We start from the raw sequence: 18783 nt of genomic DNA, 5'->3' as shown, positions 1-18783 counted from the left end.
TTGAGAAAGAGATAGAGGGATGTAAAGGGGGGAGGGGGGTGCAAGTACATTACGTTATATAGCAGTTTATCTTTGGCCAGCGGCTCAATAGAGAGACAGAGAGATAAGAAAGACATCACTCATCGAGAACAGACGCATATATACGTGAGATAGCTGATGTTGCATGTATGAAAATTCTCACAGGCAAACATTAAACGTGGCGCACACACACACACACAGTCATTATTACTTTGTGTTCAGATGCCTATCCTGGTTGGGTCTCTCCCAGTCTATTTGTCAGTGTGTCCTATTAGGTTTCCAAACAGCTTGTAATGACTGGTAATAAACAGCAGAAGAAGAAGAAGGTAAATCAAGCGAGAAGACGACAAAATGAGCTCTCCGGGGGACCGCCATGCTCCCAGCCTTCAAAACACTCTCACACACACACACACACACACACACACAAACAGAAATACACAGACAATTCTGTCTATGTATTCATGCACAGTCGATAAAGCAGACAATGGCAGGTTATGGGGACCGACAAATAGCAAACGCTTTATTTTTACAGTGTCAGAGGAGCTGGGGAAGTACATACAACAGCATGACAGAGGGATGAAAATGTTAAAGAATGAACAGTATAGGATGAACTACACTCAATCACACGCAGACTGCTGGCAATGCCATAGGTTTTAGACAACTGGAGATAAGAAATGCATCTACTAGTCATCCCACAAACTTGTTTTCCATTTTCTTTTGATGACACGTTTAAATACTAATAACTTAAACAAACAGAGCCTTCTGCTTGAGGCCAAACGCATGTCTGTACTGGAAAGCTCTGAGTTGTGACTGTATTTAAAGAGTATAAATGTAAAAGTACACTTTAATTCCAAGGATAAACAATCGTAAAAATAATCATTTTGATTAAGTCCAAATTGGATTTATCTCGCATCACATTCCTTCCTTCTAGCCCTCCGTGGTCTCTCTCTTTCTTTTAGTCCCTTGTCCCTTCATCATCGCTCCCTCCCTCCCTCTGGTGTCACAGCTCGCTGGCTCCAGGTGGTGAGGGAAGGAGGGAGGAAGGGATGTAGGGAAGGATGGATGGAGGGAGGGGGTTGTTGTCATCTGTTCCTATGTTCATACCGTCACAGTGCGGGCCAACATCCTTTCGGTACGTTCTGACTCGACTTTCTTGCTAAATATGTTTATGTTACCCTGAGTAAGCGTGGAAATGAAGTGACTCAATTACCGTGTAGAATATTTGTTATATTACCAAGATATGTGCACTGTCTGCAGGGTTTGACTGGTTAAAAATATGCAAATAAATAGCTTTATACTTAAAGAACTTGGCAACATGAGAAATATTCTTCTTCTAAATATTGTGATACAACATTAAGTGTGTGTGTAGCATGTAGATCTTAAAATAATTTGTCACAACATGAATAAAAAGGTGTGTTTTAGACTGAATTGTCTCTGTGATAAACACAATAAATAAATAAAAACGGGTTAAAACTGTGCCATTACCCTTTCTCTAAATTTTAAGTACTCACAGGGAGGGAGAGCATCTGTGAGTAGATGTGTTTGTGAGGGGGGGGGTTCTGGGTGAGTGAAAGGTGTGTAAGTAGCTTTTACCACATCAGACAGGAACACCAGCTCATCAGCGTGTTCAGATTTAAGCACACTCTTCTGAGACGACATGTTGTTCTAAAAACTGTCTCAGATGGGACGCTTGTGCCTGCGACAGGATTAGCAGTGTTCCCAGAGTATTTCATAGCCGTTTCTCTTTTTTTTGTGTGTGTGTGTGTGTGCATGTGTGTTCAACAAGCTGTCCCCTCATTCTTAAGTGAGGGAAACATAAGATTTTTCTCTCTATCATTCGTCTAATTCCTTTATAAGATCGGTTTCCAGTATGACCAGCTAATTCAGAGCAGTAGTATACAGACACTGCTGGTTACACAGCAACAACAGAGGAGGCAGAGCAGTCTGTATCTTATTAGTTCAGGTGCAGTAGTGCAGAAGAGAACAGCAATGTTGCTAGCCGGTGGCAAAGACTCTGACACACACACACATACATACATGAGTGAGCCCTCAACCACATTATCCACCTCCATTGACTCTAAAAGCTTCTTATTCGCCTCATTAAGTCTTCAGTGACACAAAGTAACCACACCAGACCCTGCTCGCTAGCGCATACACAAATACGTATACATAGGTGTGTGTTTGCATGCAAGCGTAAAAGAAAAAGGTGGAAAAGGAGGGGGTTGGGGTGGGGGGGGGGGGGGGGGGGTTGGCACTTAGAGGCGTTGAACGATGTGTGCGCGCAGACACACACCGGCTCAGCCACAGCCCGTGGGACGGCTGCTTAGACAGCAGACCGACATTACTAGTCAAGCGCATCACAGATTTGACTGCAGGCTAATAGACATGCTGAACGCAGGTTCACTGTTTTGAACTACCAGACAAACGTAACCTCCAGGTACAAAATAAAAGCAAAGTGAGATTATTTAATGCCTCGTTGCACACAGAGGGGTTTATAAACTGTTTGCGGTCATCACCCTGAGTCACCATCAAAAAGAAAGTTCAAAGTGCCAGGGATTTAAGTGAAAAGTATTCCGCTTTATTTACTGACTTTTAGGAAAGAGAAGGCCAGGATACGAATCTTTAACGGCTGCCTGACATGTTTAAGGCCAGCGAAGATATAGCGGTTCAAAGGTATGCTCCGTCCCTACTGATTATCAAAATGCGAAGCATGTGAATAAGGAAGGCTAGCTACAATTATTAGAGTGCACTGATGTAAATAGGTAAGTAAAGCTCATGCTGAGGACACATCATTAGCCACCACACTCCACGGGGAGCACTTAGATCCAGGTGAGTGGCCACTCGATACCTCCAAGGCATCTGTGTGTATGCATGTGTATGTCTGTGTGTGTGTGTATGTGCGCGTGTGTGTGTGTGTATATACAAGGTGGGAAGGACAATGAAGCATGCAGCTAGCAGCAGGGATTGGGGTGAATGAAGAGTTGAGGTGAGGGGTAATTGTGCAAGGATTCGGCGAAAGTGTGTCTAATTGAGTCTAAAGTCCTCCCTCGTCAATTCATTTTGTTTTTGACTGCACACTTTTATTATGCAGAATGAGTTTTTTTTTTTCTTTCAACTTCTAGCCTGCGTTGAGCTCGAAATCCCTGCCTTCAAATCTGCTTTCCACACCATGCAATGTGGCTTTTGTACATGGTTCGCTAACAACAGTGACTAATACTGGTTGTAGTTAAAAGCAGGCTGAATGTTCATGATGATGGGCAGGCAGTGAGACAGCACAGTGCTGCCTTGCTCACAGTGTGAGCTAAGGAGACAGAAAGGGGACAAACCTTGCCGACAGGTGGGCTCTTCTATGGGCCATCCAATAGGCAGGTGGGGATGGGGGAGAGCGGAGGAGAGAATGGGCAGGATTAGTAATAAGTATTGTGGTGTATAAGGGGAGGAGGCAAACGCAGTGTTATAGACAAAAAAAATAAAAGCCATGTAAGTGAAATGAACATTAGTAATTAAAAAACCCAATGCTTAAATGACAAGACACTGCGGTTTATTTATTTATTTATTCTTTATTATTTTTCAGGGTATCTAAAACTACACACTCCTTCCTTCACTCTCAGCAGCTACAGTTACACCTTGACAGTATGAATAAGACTTAAAGCTGACGCCTAAAAGCTGCTAAAGAATACGCTGATGGAGAGAAGGAAGTAAACAACGGGGGATGGAGGATCAGGAGGAGGAAAAAAAAAAGATGAAAAAGGCTTTGAGAGAAATCTTGTAGCATGAAGAAAACGAGGAAGTATTGTGTGATTGGTATATCAAAGTGAGCATTACAGTCGGTATGCTAATTGGTGACTGGTCCCTGATTAGGACCAGTGAAAAGGGGAGATAACATGCTGCGTGTGGCTCCTTGTATGCACACACGCAGGTTATGTGTGTATGTGTGTGCGTGTGTATGAGGAAAAAAGTGAGAGCGTGTGTGTCTACATGTGTTTGAGAAGTGAGGTCACACGCTGTGAAATCTAGACTGAGGTGATTAGTAAAGCATTAGTGGCTGCATGCAACACTCAGAACACGCTGTCAAGGACCTTATTTAACAATGTGTGTGGGTATGTTTGTGTTTGTGTGTTGTGCCTTTTCAAGGAATGATCTATCACCTGTAATGCATGGATCTAAAGTCACTAAACAGAGATCAGAGTCCCCCTGTCATGGAAGCTGCTGTTTTGATTCCCTACGGACTAACAGTGGTAAATATACACATGCACATATTTAGCTCCACACCTATTCTTCACCTCCCAATATCACGCAGGGAGGAAACTTCTTCATGATGTGCAGCTGCACAGCAGAAAACAACAAAGCCTGCCAAAAGTCGCTGCGGTGCAGTCCAAGGAGACGCACACAAACAAATACACAATGAGGAGGAGGGGGAAGAATAGATATAAAGACAAAACAAATCAAGTCATATTATACAACTCCACCACACAATAGAAAACAGAGATCTGTGATATTATTTAATGATCTTGAGGAAATAGAGTTGTGCTAAATATAAACATTTACATGATAGAGGTAATGTTTTTTTATTTGTTTGATTTTTTTTTTTCATCTGACTGGTTAGCCACGCATGCCGAGATAAAAACCTGAAATCGTCATCGTCTTCTCCATCCTCGTCTCATTTTTTTCCTCCAATGAATCACGTCTCCCAAGTGTGCTCAGCCCAAACACAAATAAATACTTAAATAAATACACATTCTCGTCTTCGAAAACCCTCCTTAGCCTTTCCACCTCATCGGCCGAGCCGGGAGCTACAAACATTCAACGCACAATGTAACTGATAATGGTTAAAATTAATATATTTGTATTAATTTGTATTTGCTTATTAAAATGTATAGATTAACAAATTAAAAAAGTGAAATGGCAAGTTGGTACCTGAGGCAAAAATGGAAACTCTTCTTTCTATGTCTCTTCCTCAGTGTGTGGGAGATGGACTGTATCTGAATGCGTGTTTCAACAGTGCAACGTGTGACCAGGGCATCACCTCTCTCTTTTACTGTACTTTACTTCCCTGTTAAATATCATCTGTTATATGAAGTATGTTCAGTATCATATATATCCCTGCCTTCACTAGCAAATCCCTTAAGCTTCTGCAAAGACAAACCAAACCGACATAACAATATATAAATAGTGGCAACGTAAAAGAGAAAATAACTTTCCATACCAGCAAGTGGCAGTAGTCTGTGTTCACCATCAAAAAGGGTAAATCGGAAGAGCGGCGATTATCAGGCTACGTAGCTATGAGATGTTTTATGAATCACGTTGATCAGTTGGCCTACAGTTTATCCATTTTTGCAAGTTAACGTTGTGAAAATATGTTCGTACGGCCCTGTCGAGGATTCAGAACCGACGTTATGCAAAAAATCTGGCAAAACGTTAAAGCAACCAAGATGGAAAGAAATTCAACTGTTAATTTATTTTTACGCCTTTCAGCCGTCTTGCATGATTTCTCTTTCCCTCCTGTTGCGTCGCTTCTCTCAGTGTCTTCCTCTCCTTTCGTCTCTGCCTCGAGAGCAGGACATTGACCACATGGTGTTTTAATTAACTTGTGTGCCGTGTAAGAGCCAAGGCGAGCGGGAACACACACAGGGCGCGACTATACAATCACAGTAAGGCTGAACACGGGGCTAAGAACCAGAGGCAGTTTGAGTGGTTCCCGTTTTTAATATTAAGTGTTGGAGTCAGATCAGAGTGTGTTACTAATTTCTGGTTCAATATCATTTCATGGTGGTCTTTTAGAGCCGCTAAACTGATATGATAGGTACTCGAGAAAACACTGTTTATTGCCTGAGGTAAGAAACACATCACATCACTCACTGCTTTATCCAAAAAAACGTCTGAAAGCATTTGACTAAAAGGACTCAGAGAGAGTCACTTTGATGAGCAGCCACCTTTATGCAAAGGAAAATTGTTTGATACATTTCTTGGAGGAAAAACGTTCCCTAAACTCCTTGTGGCTGAAGGCCAAGTGGAGCAGTCCTTCCTTGTGAAGATTTTTTTTTCTCAGCGTTACAAAGATTCCTCTCCGGACTTCTCGCTCTGACCCTCTCTTCCTCTATCTCCCTGTATGTTGTATCTCTTCCTCCTTCTGACAGCGTAATTAACAGGACCATGGGGTGCACCATGTATTACCCACGGAGCAATGTGACAATCACATTACTGGACTACATTATCCAGCAAGAAACCTCCCTCCTCCTTCAGCCACTCAAAACTGTCATCACAGTGCTAACAGGATTGTGAGGCTGAAAGATACCAAACAGTTTGCGGTCACTGACTGAATATAAACAGGTTAACCAGGGTGTATCATCGTATTCAGCGACGCGCTGACAGGCAGGCAGACTGAGAGGTAGCCGTACGCCTTAGGGTGTTTCACTGAACCTTGTGACAATATCAAAAGTGACACAAGCACACCTACTAGTTGCAGAAACACTGAATTTGAGAGCTGATGATAAAGTGTGCATGTGATGGGAATGGGAACATTTCACCAAAGACGATAATGGATTAAAAGAAGAAAAAAAAATGGATTCACGGGAGGAACTGGATCATAGGAAATGAATAAAGTAATGAGGTAGCACGGAAACATTCACACCATAATTTACAGCATAGTGCGTCTGCTGTGCCACCAGTTCATGTGATGGGCAGCAAATGAGATATGGAGGGGAACAATTCCCTGATTGGACCCTTTCTTGTAACCAGATATATTTGCAGTTCATTTATTTAAATAAAGTGAGGAACTTAAAAAATATTTAAGCTGCAAATCAATACATACACTGAGAGGCATTTACTTAAGAACACACACAAAGTTGATTACGAGGGTTTTCTGTGGAGCCATGTGTTTATTTCCTCTTATTCCCGAGTATATTTAGTTAAATCAGAAGTGAGTGGGTCCACGTTTCAGGCACGATCAAGCTGTTATTTACCGTGTTGTATTTTTTTTCTCTGCACTTGTTAAAAGAAACACGGCTTAAGTCAACGAGAGCGAGAGATGACACGAGGCAAATTAACACCTTCTTTTTGGTGTTGGCAATTTTCTCTTCATCAGTGTCTTTGCAGCAAATAAGATCTTTGTGGGTTTTTTTTTTTTTTCAGCAGAGCCCTCATGGCTAAGTGGTGGGGGGAGGAGAGGGCTGGAAGAAATGTAATAATAGGAACTGGGCAAGCTCTTTAAAAATAATCTGCCTCAATTTCATAATTAATCCGTGCTAGGTTTCCACACAATTAGCACGTTAATTAACCCAAAACTGCCACTACTGTGTGTGAATATGTGTGTGTGTGTGTGGTGGGAGGGGGGGGGGGGGGGGGGGTGGTAGAAAGATGAGTTATCAGACATAGGAGAAGGGAGAGACATAATGAAAACACTGGGTTAAATGAATGAATGACTTGCTGGATTCTTAGGGTGGGAGTAGAGGTGGGAGTGACGGTGAAATTGAAATTGCAAAGGTTAGAAGGTAACACAAGGAGAAACACAAGGACAAGAGGCGGAGGATTATGGCAACGCAATGGCGAGGAAGAAGACAGACAAAGAGGAACGGCACTAGACAGGTTTTTCTTTATGTTGTAGCATATATATTTTAGCCAGGAGCATGTGTGCCAAAGAGAACGTGTGTTTGTGCGTCAGGCAGAAAGTGGGGGCAAAGCTGCAAACTAGGGAGCGAAGCAAAAGTTACTCCAGCTGCTGTACTTGTGTTTCAAGTCTCTCTTCTTCAAGTCTCTAGACATTACTAGACGGCTAAGAACACTCACACACCCTCTCTCTCTCTCTCACACACACACACACACACACACCTCAGAGTACATCAGTGACTCTGGGATTGCCTGTCAGGTCTGGCGAGGGGCTGAGGGTGTGGGGTAGAGCATTTGTTCCCCCAGAACAACTCACAGGTCCACCTCGTTAATCTCCATGACGACAGAGATGCTAAGGCAGCAAATTAGCAGGAAAGCGGAAAAAACTGTCACAAGGGAAGCTCATAAAAGAACATCCAAACTACAGAGGTAGGTTTTAAACACAAGTTTTTAGCTACACACACACAAAATACCTTGTACAGGTTCAAAAACAATTTTTACGACCTTTAGCTCAGCACTAAACCGAAGATGAGGGGAATTAGTTTAACATCACTAAGTGTTGGTTTGGTTCTCTAAGGCTTATTGTCTTGTGATGCAAAATCAGTGGACCAGAAAAATATGAATGAATGTTCATGTGTACGGTGCATCAGTGTGTACTCAACTACAACCTTAAAATAAATGTACATGTTTTAGTTGTGCTTGTGGAACTTAAAAGTTAAAATCTCTGTACAGTGTATAAAGTTTAATATATCGTTTTGACACCTTCGTAGGCCAAGCTTTCTAACCCTCAGAATTGCAGTCAAGTCATAATTTGCACAACATCTGGCCTGGACAAGTCAAAAAGAGGCCTTCATTTCACATTCCTGTCTGTCTCTCACCTCTCTTGGTGTGTCTGTGCACTGACAGGTGTATCACAGTGCCTTTAAACAAGCAGAGAGAACCAAGAGATGACACGTTCACTGCTGGCATCACACCAGATGCTACACTGAAACACAACCTAAAAAAAAAAAAAAAAAAAAAAAGATGTTCTTCACTCACCGATCATGTGATTTGCGACGTGAATCTGGATCTCCCGTTCTGTCTCAAACGTCATTTGGCATTTAATACACTGGTAGGTCTTTTTCTGCAGCACAAACACCAAAAAAAAATCATTGAGATGCAACAAATAAGTACATTTCATGCACATAAAATACATTAATCACTACTAAAAATCATATCGTGAAGCAGTTGCACTAAAGATTTGAATATCCACTGTTGTCTATTAATGTCCTGATATTGGAAAGAATCTTGCTTCAGAGCTTAGTTCTATTTTTCACAAAAAAGTTAAATTTGATTCAGTATATATATGTATATACACTGATGAGGCAGTTTAATGTTTACTTTAATGTGTAAACTCCTGCTCTTAGCAAGGTGATGTGTTCTATTCCAGTGGATTCAGGAGAGGCCTCCCTCACTCACACAGTGGTATAGAGAAACATTTAAGGTTTTTCCAATAGAATGTCTTAGCGCTATTTCAAAAGATAACAACAATGCCTTCTATAACATATGGCCAGTGATCTGGTTCATTTATTGCAGAAAGGGCTCCCTCTTCTTGTTATTACAAATAAAGCAAAGACTGTTAAACCTCATGGTTTTTATGAGGTTATATGACTATATTGCAAACAACAATACATGATATGATCCAAATGTGCTTTAAGGCAACCCATTTTTCTAAGGGCTGTGCTGCCTGATTCACTGTGGAAAGAGTGGAATATATTAAAAGTGTGAATCTCAATGTTTAATAATAAAAAATATTTCCTCCAAACCGTAAGAACATGAAGTGTAATGCTCAAGAATAAAACAATTATTCGTAATATTAGAGCTTAATAATAGCACGGTTATATAAAATTAAATAAATACAACGCTGAAGTGTGGAATTCTTGCTTTTAAATTTGTACTTGTGCCCTTTTGCAGTCAGCCCTTAACATATGAACCTCACAAAATCTACGGAGACCCGGTAAAAGGAAGAGAAACACACAAGTAGAACCTCCGCAGAGAAAGCCACAGACAGAAATTAATAAGGGAGGGAGTGAAAAAGATTAAGGGAAGAGGCAATAAAAACGAAACAGAGGGAACACATAGGGAAGAAAAAAAAGGACGAGAGAGAGAGAAAGAAATACAGAAAGAGCCAGAGAAACAAGGGTGAGAGACACAGAAACAAAGAGAGAGAGGAGGAGAGGCTCTGCTTATCCATTCATAGCACATAGCGATCACTCATGCACAAACACATACAAAATACACAAAGGCCCCACTTCCACTATCTCACCACTGCTTCACCCTGCTAGAACGAGTACACACACGTACACACACTCTCACACACACAGAAATCCTACTTTGTCTGCTTTGTGCTGTTAGACTAAGCAGAAACAAAGGTGCAGGTAAGACAGAGGATCCCTGGGAACTGGCTAACACACACAGACACACACACATGCACGCACACGCTCGCTCGCAAGTACACACTCTCTCACACACAGACACGCGGCAGGTCCCGGGGAGCCTGACTGTCAATATCAAGTAGAGCGAACAGCTCCCACAATGCCTCAGCACGCCCCAGCCGCAGGACCCAGTGGGGCTCAGCTGACACACACCGACGTACACATAAGCACACGTATGCAGCTACAGACACAAAAGCAGCAGTATGCACCAACACACAAGCACGCACGCACGCACACACACACACACTCTCTCTCACACACACCTCATGCAAACATACAGTTCAGCAGGAGTCTCCTGTACTCTTGAAAATGTCTCCATCTGTTAAATGTTGTTCAAGTTTCAAATGTTGTACTGGCCACGATACTAGGAGCATGACATCTCAATATTCTGAGCTGCTTCTCATATCTATTCACATTAGTCCCTCCTCCCTGAACCAATCTTAACAAGAACATGAAATGTTAAACCACATCTTCGTCCATCGTGTCTCACCTTAGGTGCAGGTGAAGCCTCGGCCTTCTTTCCCGTTGCACTGGTCTCAGGGCTGACCTCGGGGTGATCGGTCTGGACGTGACTCTCCAGGTCCTCCAGGCTTTCAAATTTCACCCCACACTCTGGACACCTCAGCCCGACCAAGGCCTTCTCTCCCTGGGTGTCTCCGGGTGTGAGAGCTCCTCCCTGGTTGGGACTCTGGCCATTGGTGCCCCTGATTTGATTGAGCATATGATCCGTTTAAGACCATTGGTTGATAAGAGATTCTGAACTGACCTGCGTCTATTACAATCCATAAAGTCGCTCCTTGTCCTAGTTTAGATCAACTAATAACTGATATTTAACCTGACAGTATTGTTGTCTTTAGGCTACGGCTGGAACAGTCAATTGTTTTAGTTAAATAACTAATAGCATACTGATATGCTGTTGCTTTAAACACAAATTGTTATTTATTGGGTTTCCCAGACCCAACCTACCTGGTCATGCAACCAGCGCAAAGGCCGTAAGGCAGTCCATTGACATCCAGCTTCACCAGCTCGCCTTTGTTCTTGAACTCTTTTAGGCAGAACGCGCATTTATACAGCTTATGCTGTGGCAGCTGCCCATTAGGGGATGAAGAGGCTGAGCCGTTCCCTCCACCTGCTCCTCCGTTCCCGCTTCCTCCTCCTCCTCCTCCCGCTCCTCCTCCTCCGGCTCCTCCAAGTGCAGAACCGGTGGAAAGCTTCTGCATGTGGAAGGTGCCGTGGATCTTCAGCTCCAGGGTGGATGTGACAGTCTGCATGCAAACAACACATCTGAAGCCGGTGAGGGAGTTGCGGAGGTCAGGGTGCATCTGGCAATGCTCTATAAACTCCTCCTCACTCTGCAGGGGCATCTTACAGATTCGACAGGTTCCTGTGTCCAGACTTTTACTGTGGGTCACCTGCAGAGAGGGAATATAAAGATAATATTAATAACACAGACTTGAGTCTATATTCTATTAAAGTACAGAAGAGCAACTGAATCATTTATCATTATGATGCATTAATGAATCAATTTAAAGGTATTGTGAGCTCTCTACTGAATCATAATAAGACATTGTTCCTGCCATAACTGGCTGAAGCTGGATTATATAGTTAGTTTTATTATTTTTTTTTTGTTTCTCAATGTACCAACATTTTTCCTAAAGTTTGATGCGGCACAAATTGCTTCTCTTAGGACAATCTAATATTTTTTATGTCTATATTCAAAGCAGCCAACGATGTTTCATGATCAAAAGACAGGTACATAAATGGAAAACAACAAAAATGTCACACAAGAGAAAAGCAAACACATGCAGCCACAGACTCCTGTGTTGTTATACCTGGGAGGAGTTTCCCTCTACAGTACATTTGCTCTTTCTTTCTTTAAATCTGTAAATTACATGTTGAGCCATAAATACTTCAAAAGACAGGAACACACCCACACACACGTAGACAGATAGAACGGAGAGCAGGACGTGTACCTTGTGCTCGGTGAGCGTTAGCAGGGAGGGGAACCGCTCGCCACATATTGGACACATGTAATGTTTGGCGGGGCCTCGGTGCGTCTGAGCGTGCTCACGGAGCCCACTCTCAGAGAAGAATGTTCTGGAGCACACGTTGCACTTGTGGTTCCCTTTAATGAAGTCTGCTTTTTTCTTTCGAGAACCTGGAACACGTAATTTTTAAGCAGAATCATTAATAACAATAATTAAATAAACAGCCTCTTAAAAGGCATTCGATTGAAAACAGTAACTACCTGCATCATCTTCTCCTGGCCGAATGTTGTGGTCACGCAGCCGGTGGTTCTGCAGAAGGGACTCCATGGTGTATGCCGCTCCACAGATATCACAAGCGTACATGGGCTCTGAATTGTCTAGCTCCTCCTCGCCTCCGCTTGCCTCGTGGCTGTTGACTGTATCTCCACCGTGGCCCGATCCTCCTCCCGCTACTCCGCCCTTGAGCAACATGTTCTGCAGGTCGGCTTGTTCCGCGGCCGCAACCGTTGCTCTTTCAGCTCCTCCAGCGCCTCCATTGCCGCTTCCTCCTCCTCGTTTGGAGGACTGCGCCAGCCCATTGGGTGTTCCGTTCTGACTCCCACTGCTCCCTGTGCCGCCCCCATTGCCGGTGATGTTGCCACCATCGAAGATGCAGTGCTTTTCTCGCAGGTGTCTTTCCAGCAGGGAGATGGCGTGGAAAGATTTGCCACAGAAGCGGCACGTGAACTTCTTGCTGTGCGTGGTGATGTGACACTGGAGCTCCACTTCTGTCCCGAACGTCTCCCCACAGAAGATGCACTTCCGTGGCTTGAGCCCTGTGAGACAAAAACGTTTGCATATGCATCAAGTCAACCCTGCAGAAACTGTTATTCTGCATTAAACCATGATTATTATTTATTTTTTCCACAGTCAGGTTAATGTTCGACATGAATCTGAGCCATGATCCCAGTAGAGGTGTACCATACCTGCACCGAGACCCCCGGGGAGGCCTGACCTTTGACCCAGGTGGTTATGTTTAACGTGAAGCTGAAGATCTGCCTCCTTCCTGAAGTCCCAGGCACAGGCTGTGCAGCGAAACAGCTTTTTCTCATTGCTGTGCTTCACTGCCAAATGCACCTGAGTAAAAAAAAGAGCCAAAGAAAGAAGCAACTCTGGCTCAGTGTGTCTTGATAAAAATAACAACTTGTGGTAAGTTACAAAAGATTGTAGGAGGCCGTGCTATTTACCTGTATGGACACCTTGGAGTCAAACACCTCCTGACAGAGAGTGCAGTGGTACAGGACAAATGTGTGCATGTCCAGGAGGTGTTTCTGCAGGTCGTCCACTGAGGAAAACTGTTTATCGCAGCTCTCACACACATACTGGGTGGACGTGGTGGTGTAGTGGACTGTCAGGTGTTGAAGTAATGCGTCCTGGGATTCAAAGTCCTCCTTGTTGCACTGGGGACAGGACTGGCGCCTCAACAGCATCTCCAGGTGTGATTTAAGGTGTGTCTGGAAACCCTCAAAGCTAGCAAATCGCATGTCACACTGGTTGCATGGATAATCCCCATTGCTGCCAATGGACGGAGTAGAGTCCCCTCCCAGTCTGTGGCGTTTCGGAGAAGAGATCTCTACGTCGGAGGAGGCAGGGCTGAGGTCGGCAACCTTCGCCTGCCGTTTGTTGTTAGCCAGGGGGATGTTCTTGTGGTTCTCCTTTATGTGCTTGGTGAGCTTGAGGAGTGAGCCGAAGATAGGAGAGTTGGTGCAGTAAGGGCAGGAGTAAACCTGTACATGGACAATAACTCTTTACTTTTTTTAAAAAAAAATAAATGACTATACATCCACACATACTGATTCAGACTGACTAGCTTTTAATTCATGCAGAGTGAAAGACTGAAAAAAAGAGAAAGAGACATCCAAGAATACAAAGTTTTAAGACTATAGCAATCTGAGGCTAGAAGTTTTGGCAGTAATGTTCACATAAAATAGTATGTTGCAATAAAAGATTGTCCATTTCCTATGAATCGATTAAACAGGAATGAAAAATATAGTTTGCATTAACTTCTGTCCAAAGCCAATTATTTTTTGAACACAGCATGGACTGTGGGTAAAGAGGTAAAATGAGTCCCATCTTGTGCAATTAATTACACTTTCTGAAAACTCATTAATCACAGACTCAAAAACGTCTCGAGTCCGTTTTTCAATAAAAAAACTGTGAAAGACATTTTCTTACATAACTCAAACTTATTAATTAAATAACAGCCAACTTACTCCTAATCAACAACAGATTAGCAATGTGTGGGCATTTTACATTTTGTTCTCTCAGTTCTCATCAACTCCAATTAAAACCGTATCTTTTTTTTTTTTTTTTTTTAATAGGTAATCCTTGCTCTTGATTCTCACCTCCATGAAGGACTGAGATGCAGCCTGTAGTACAGGAGACTCCAGTTTGGCCACCGCTCCTCCTGATGCAGATCCGCCGCCTGTAGCAGATGTGCAGTGTGTCTGTTGAATGTGTTCTGTCAATGAAGACTCTGTCAGGAATCCCATTGAGCACTGGTTGCAGAAGAACGCATGGTTCCCCTCTAGGATGGAATTAAGAATTGAAGTTAATAAGAGCTACAATGAATCATGAGGCTGCACTAAGATTCCTCCACAGCCTTTATCGGACATTTCTCTTCATACTACACATGCAATTCATTTGCCACAGCCTCATTTTAAACACACCTAATGTGGTGGATCCTGCCATGATGCTACCAGGCAGGCAGTGGGACACTCTGATGTGTTCTTGCAGAGAGTTGATGTCCCCGAACATATCTGGACAGTAGTTGCAGTGGAATGCTGTGACGTTAGTGAACTGCAGCAAGGGAAATGCTGCGGCCGCTGCGCTAACGTTTCCACCACTGCCACGGTGAGCTTTGCGAACATGTTCATTGAGGTTGTACAGTGTCGGCAGAGTTTCCAAGCAGAGCTGACACGTGTGGCTCTGTTGTGGCTTATCTGCATGAATGGTCTTCAAATGGATCTCCAGCACAGCCAGACTATGGAAGTCTCTCTTCGAGCAGTAAGGGCAGGAGTACGTCAATTTACCCCAGTGTGCTCCCCCACCTGTTGAGATGGACAGTTAAAATGGTACTTTAGAAATACATAAAGGCAGCTGAGGCATTTAAACTAAGAAGCAACAGCTATTAAATGAAGACATTCTGTAGGTAAGTGACTACCATACCTCCTCCTTGATGACTGAGGCTTATCCCCATGTCCTCCGCAGATTCAGGGCCTCTTCTGCGACCTCGTTCAATACCCTGGCTGTGCTTTAGTGTGGAGTCAGGTGTCGAGCCTCTCTCCAGACTGGCACTAGAGTCTGGAGTAGCTGAGCTCATTGAGGCCACGCTGCCGAGTGGCGGGTCGGGACTGGCAGCGCTGTGGTTAGAGGAGTCCGGCTGACGATGGCTGTCAAGGTGGCAGTAGACATCCTCTACAGAGGGGAACTGTTCTGAGCAGACGGGACATCTGGGCACAGAGAAAAAAAAAAATTGAAGTTATATTCCTGTGAAATTCTCAGTGAATATTAACTTTTAACAGTAAAGCTCCGCAGTACTTGTGTTTGCGATTGGCGTGCTGTGTTTCAATATGCGTGAGGAGAGAAGCCTCATCTAGAAATATTTCAGGACAGTGGATGCATTGCAAGTCTGCTCGGTCAGACAGCTGGGGGTGTCTGGTCAGGACGTGTTTCTCTAACTCGTCGGTCTGGCTGAACGTCTCCTCGCAGTAATCGCACATATAGAGGTCCTGCTCCAGGTCACCCTCTCCTCCTGCTGCCTTCTTTACACCATCTCGCTCGCTCCTCAGTGCAAGATGTTCTCTGTTCTTACGGTGAGCCTGCCACAGTGAGGAATTAAAACTTTTTAAAATTAGCGAAGGTCTTAAGTCAAATAATAGTCAAAATAACAATCACAGGAACAGTAGTAAAATATGATTTACCTGCATGTGGCTCTGCAGCGAGGAGGTGGAGGAGAAGCCACGCTTACACACACTGCACTTAAATGGTTTGCTGGAGCTGGATGGGTAAAATAATAAAAACAGCCAAAGCATTTTTAAAAAATAGGTTTAAATCAAAACCAATTTTCTGTGCAGATTTCCTGATCACAAGTTCAGAAGTGGTTACCTGTGCGTCTTGAGATGAATCTTCAGGTGATCAGAGCGAGAGAATGCAGCTTCACACTCCTGACAACTATACTTCTTATCTCCTGAAATTTGGATCATAAAGGTAAGATAATTACTAGAGAGAATTGTTTCATAGAGAATTGTTTCATAGAGGATTTTTCCAAAAATTATGTATCCCAAACACAGCTCTAAATCTTATGTTTTTTTCTTTTTTGCTAGCTTTAAAAGCCCTCTAGTCCTACTTCAATGCACATCAAACACGTTTAGCAGGAGACAGCAGTGATAAAAACTAAATCAGAACAATGATGCACAGGAGACACAATGTTCCTTCGTACCTGTGTGGAGTTTAACATGGCGGTCTCGGCTCCTCTTGTGTTTAAAGAGACGGCTGCAGAAGGTGCACTTGAAAGGCAGCTTGTCACTGTGGATCTGCTCATGACGCTTCAGGTAGCTGAGGCGGCTGCGGACGATCAGGAGCAGATGAAGACATGGAGACTCGTTATAACAATGATCACAATCAAGCAGAACATTATGACGCAACATACGCGCTAATATTCTGTAGGTCTCCCTTGTGCTTTCAAAACTGTTGCAACTCATCAGAGAAAGGAAATGGAGCTTCTGAGGGTGTCCCATGGTGTCTGGCTGGCAACAGTATGTTGTTGGTGGGGAGCCTTTGGGTCCTATGGGTTGAGGGGAGGGGTCTCTGTAGATCAGACATGTTTCAGTACATCCCACAGATACTTGATCTGTTGGGGATGTAATGAATTTGTGATGTTTTTTTTATGTTTTTTGAGTTTTCCTAAACCATTTTTGTGTGTGTCAGGCTGCATCCTGCTGGGGACGACTTCTGCCATCAAGGAGCGTCATTGCTATGGGGTGGGAGTGTCTGGTTTGGTGGAAAATATCGAAGTAACATCCAAATGAATGATAGTTCCAAAGTTTTCCCGACAGAACACCGAATTACTTCTCCTCATAATGTTGTGGCTGATCGGTGCATTTGATATTCCAGTTGCAGTTTAAATGTGGTAAAAGTAGTAAGTATGACTAATAAACTTAATTAAATTATTGTTGTTGTTTTTTTCAATGTGAGCATTAATTTTCACCTAAAAACAACAAATTCAAGCACAAAGAGTAACATAGAGGACATTTTTGTAGAATAAATGGCATAAAGGATAATGATGATGACTCTGTGGCGTGTGTGTGTGTGTGTGTGTGTGTGTGCAACAGCGGTTCTTAAAATGGGTCTCGACTTAGTCCCTGGAGTGGTTAGTGAGAAATGTATTCACCTCATCCCCTTCGCTCTTTGCCTTAGCGTTACCATGGTAATGTTGAGAATACAATTTACTCATGTACACATTGATATTCATGAGTGAGATGAGAGGATGCAGCTAAACATCCAAACATGACATCGGTGTTATTGTCTACAATACACGGAGTGTTTCAGTCCAGTGAGGCAGCACCTGCGACACCTTGGGGAACCGAACATGTGAATTTGGTACCTGAAGGACTTGTCGCAGAACTGGCAGGGGTACGGCAGGCCTGCGCCTCCTTCCTCTTCGCCACCAGTGGCCATGCCAAGGTCACAGCAACCGTCGGGCATCTGCGAAGGCGACGCCACGTCTTTACTGGAGGGCGAGGAAGGCACCCAGGATAGCCCTGCTGGGTCATCCTCACCATCTGACAGAGAAACACACACAAAAAAAATGAACTTAATTCATGTTATTCGCATCACGACGACGCAAACACAACTCCTGCACAATGCTGCGGAAGAACAAATAAAGAATGAGGAGACAGGTGAGCCCAGGCAGAGAAGGTGGGGGTAAAACGGGGAGTATTACAATGATTAAGAAGAAGTTACATCTTTCTTGGAAGGCAAACGGGGGGAGAGGCGGCCTGTGGGAGTTCGAACGGGGAAAAAAGAGGGTATAAACAAAAAAATAAACACATTTATCCTGCTTGCACACATACACATGCAGAAGGAAAATGAGGATGGCAGAGATAAAGAGAGAGAATGAAACAGAAGAGAGAGACACTCTCCGGCAGTAGCAACATCTAAATAGAAAGCTCCAAGAACTATGTATCCCCGACGGAGCGCAGAAATAAGGACAGAGTGTATTTTCTCTCCCTTCATCCTCCCTCTGCAGCCATCCCTCGTTCCATCCCTCCCCTCACCTCCCCTCCCTTCCCATCCCTCCATCCGTCCCCGAGGACCATAGATCCGCCTCATCATATTTTCATTAGGGCCTTGGCAGATTGAAACGTCGGAAAAGCGATTAGGAGATGTGGAGAGCAGAGCGGAAAGATGGCGATATTCACTCCCTTTATCTGTCATACATAGGAGATTATGCATTGCTCTTTTTCCTTTTTTTGCTCTCCCCATTTTTTTCCCCTCCTGTGTAGTCTGGAACCGAAGCGACAAAAAGGCCACGACTCCTTTAATAGACACTTCAGAATGGATTTTAGGCGACAAAAGAGGGGGCTGAATAATGCCTGATATTGTTCTGTTCTTCTTTGTGCGCTCTGTGAAGCAGCACAGTGAGGCTATTTAGCATT

At 43.6% G+C, this 18783-nt stretch overlaps 1 protein-coding gene across 3 annotated transcripts in view; it reads right to left on the bottom strand.

The window, feature by feature from the left end:
* Nucleotides 1–18783, bottom strand: part of znf423 (zinc finger protein 423) — a 133153-nt gene that overhangs the window by 52539 nt on the left and 61831 nt on the right. Inside the window, exons 4-19 of one of the 3 annotated variants that reach the window (XM_047595965.1) lie at nt 17730–17907; nt 16566–16690; nt 16232–16313; nt 16048–16123; nt 15665–15945; nt 15293–15576; nt 14794–15174; nt 14470–14651; nt 13312–13851; nt 13051–13201; nt 12346–12900; nt 12071–12255; nt 11064–11509; nt 10588–10801; nt 8662–8746; nt 3345–3365 (exon numbers count right to left, since the gene is read on the bottom strand). In XM_047595965.1, coding sequence (XP_047451921.1) covers nt 3345–3365; nt 8662–8746; nt 10588–10801; nt 11064–11509; nt 12071–12255; nt 12346–12900; nt 13051–13201; nt 13312–13851; nt 14470–14651; nt 14794–15174; nt 15293–15576; nt 15665–15945; nt 16048–16123; nt 16232–16313; nt 16566–16690; nt 17730–17907 — 3786 coding nt within the window. The remainder of the gene's footprint in view (nt 1–3344; nt 3366–8661; nt 8747–10587; nt 10802–11063; nt 11510–12070; nt 12256–12345; nt 12901–13050; nt 13202–13311; nt 13852–14469; nt 14652–14793; nt 15175–15292; nt 15577–15664; nt 15946–16047; nt 16124–16231; nt 16314–16565; nt 16691–17729; nt 17908–18783) is intronic. The other 2 variants (XM_047595966.1, XM_047595967.1) reach the window with 2 other exon arrangements.

This window comes from Mugil cephalus, chromosome 10, assembly GCF_022458985.1.
Source record: "Mugil cephalus isolate CIBA_MC_2020 chromosome 10, CIBA_Mcephalus_1.1, whole genome shotgun sequence".
Classification (NCBI taxonomy): Eukaryota; Metazoa; Chordata; class Actinopteri; order Mugiliformes; family Mugilidae; genus Mugil; species Mugil cephalus.
Note: the sequence above shows the minus strand (reverse complement) of the source record. Positions and strands in the feature narration are given on the sequence as shown.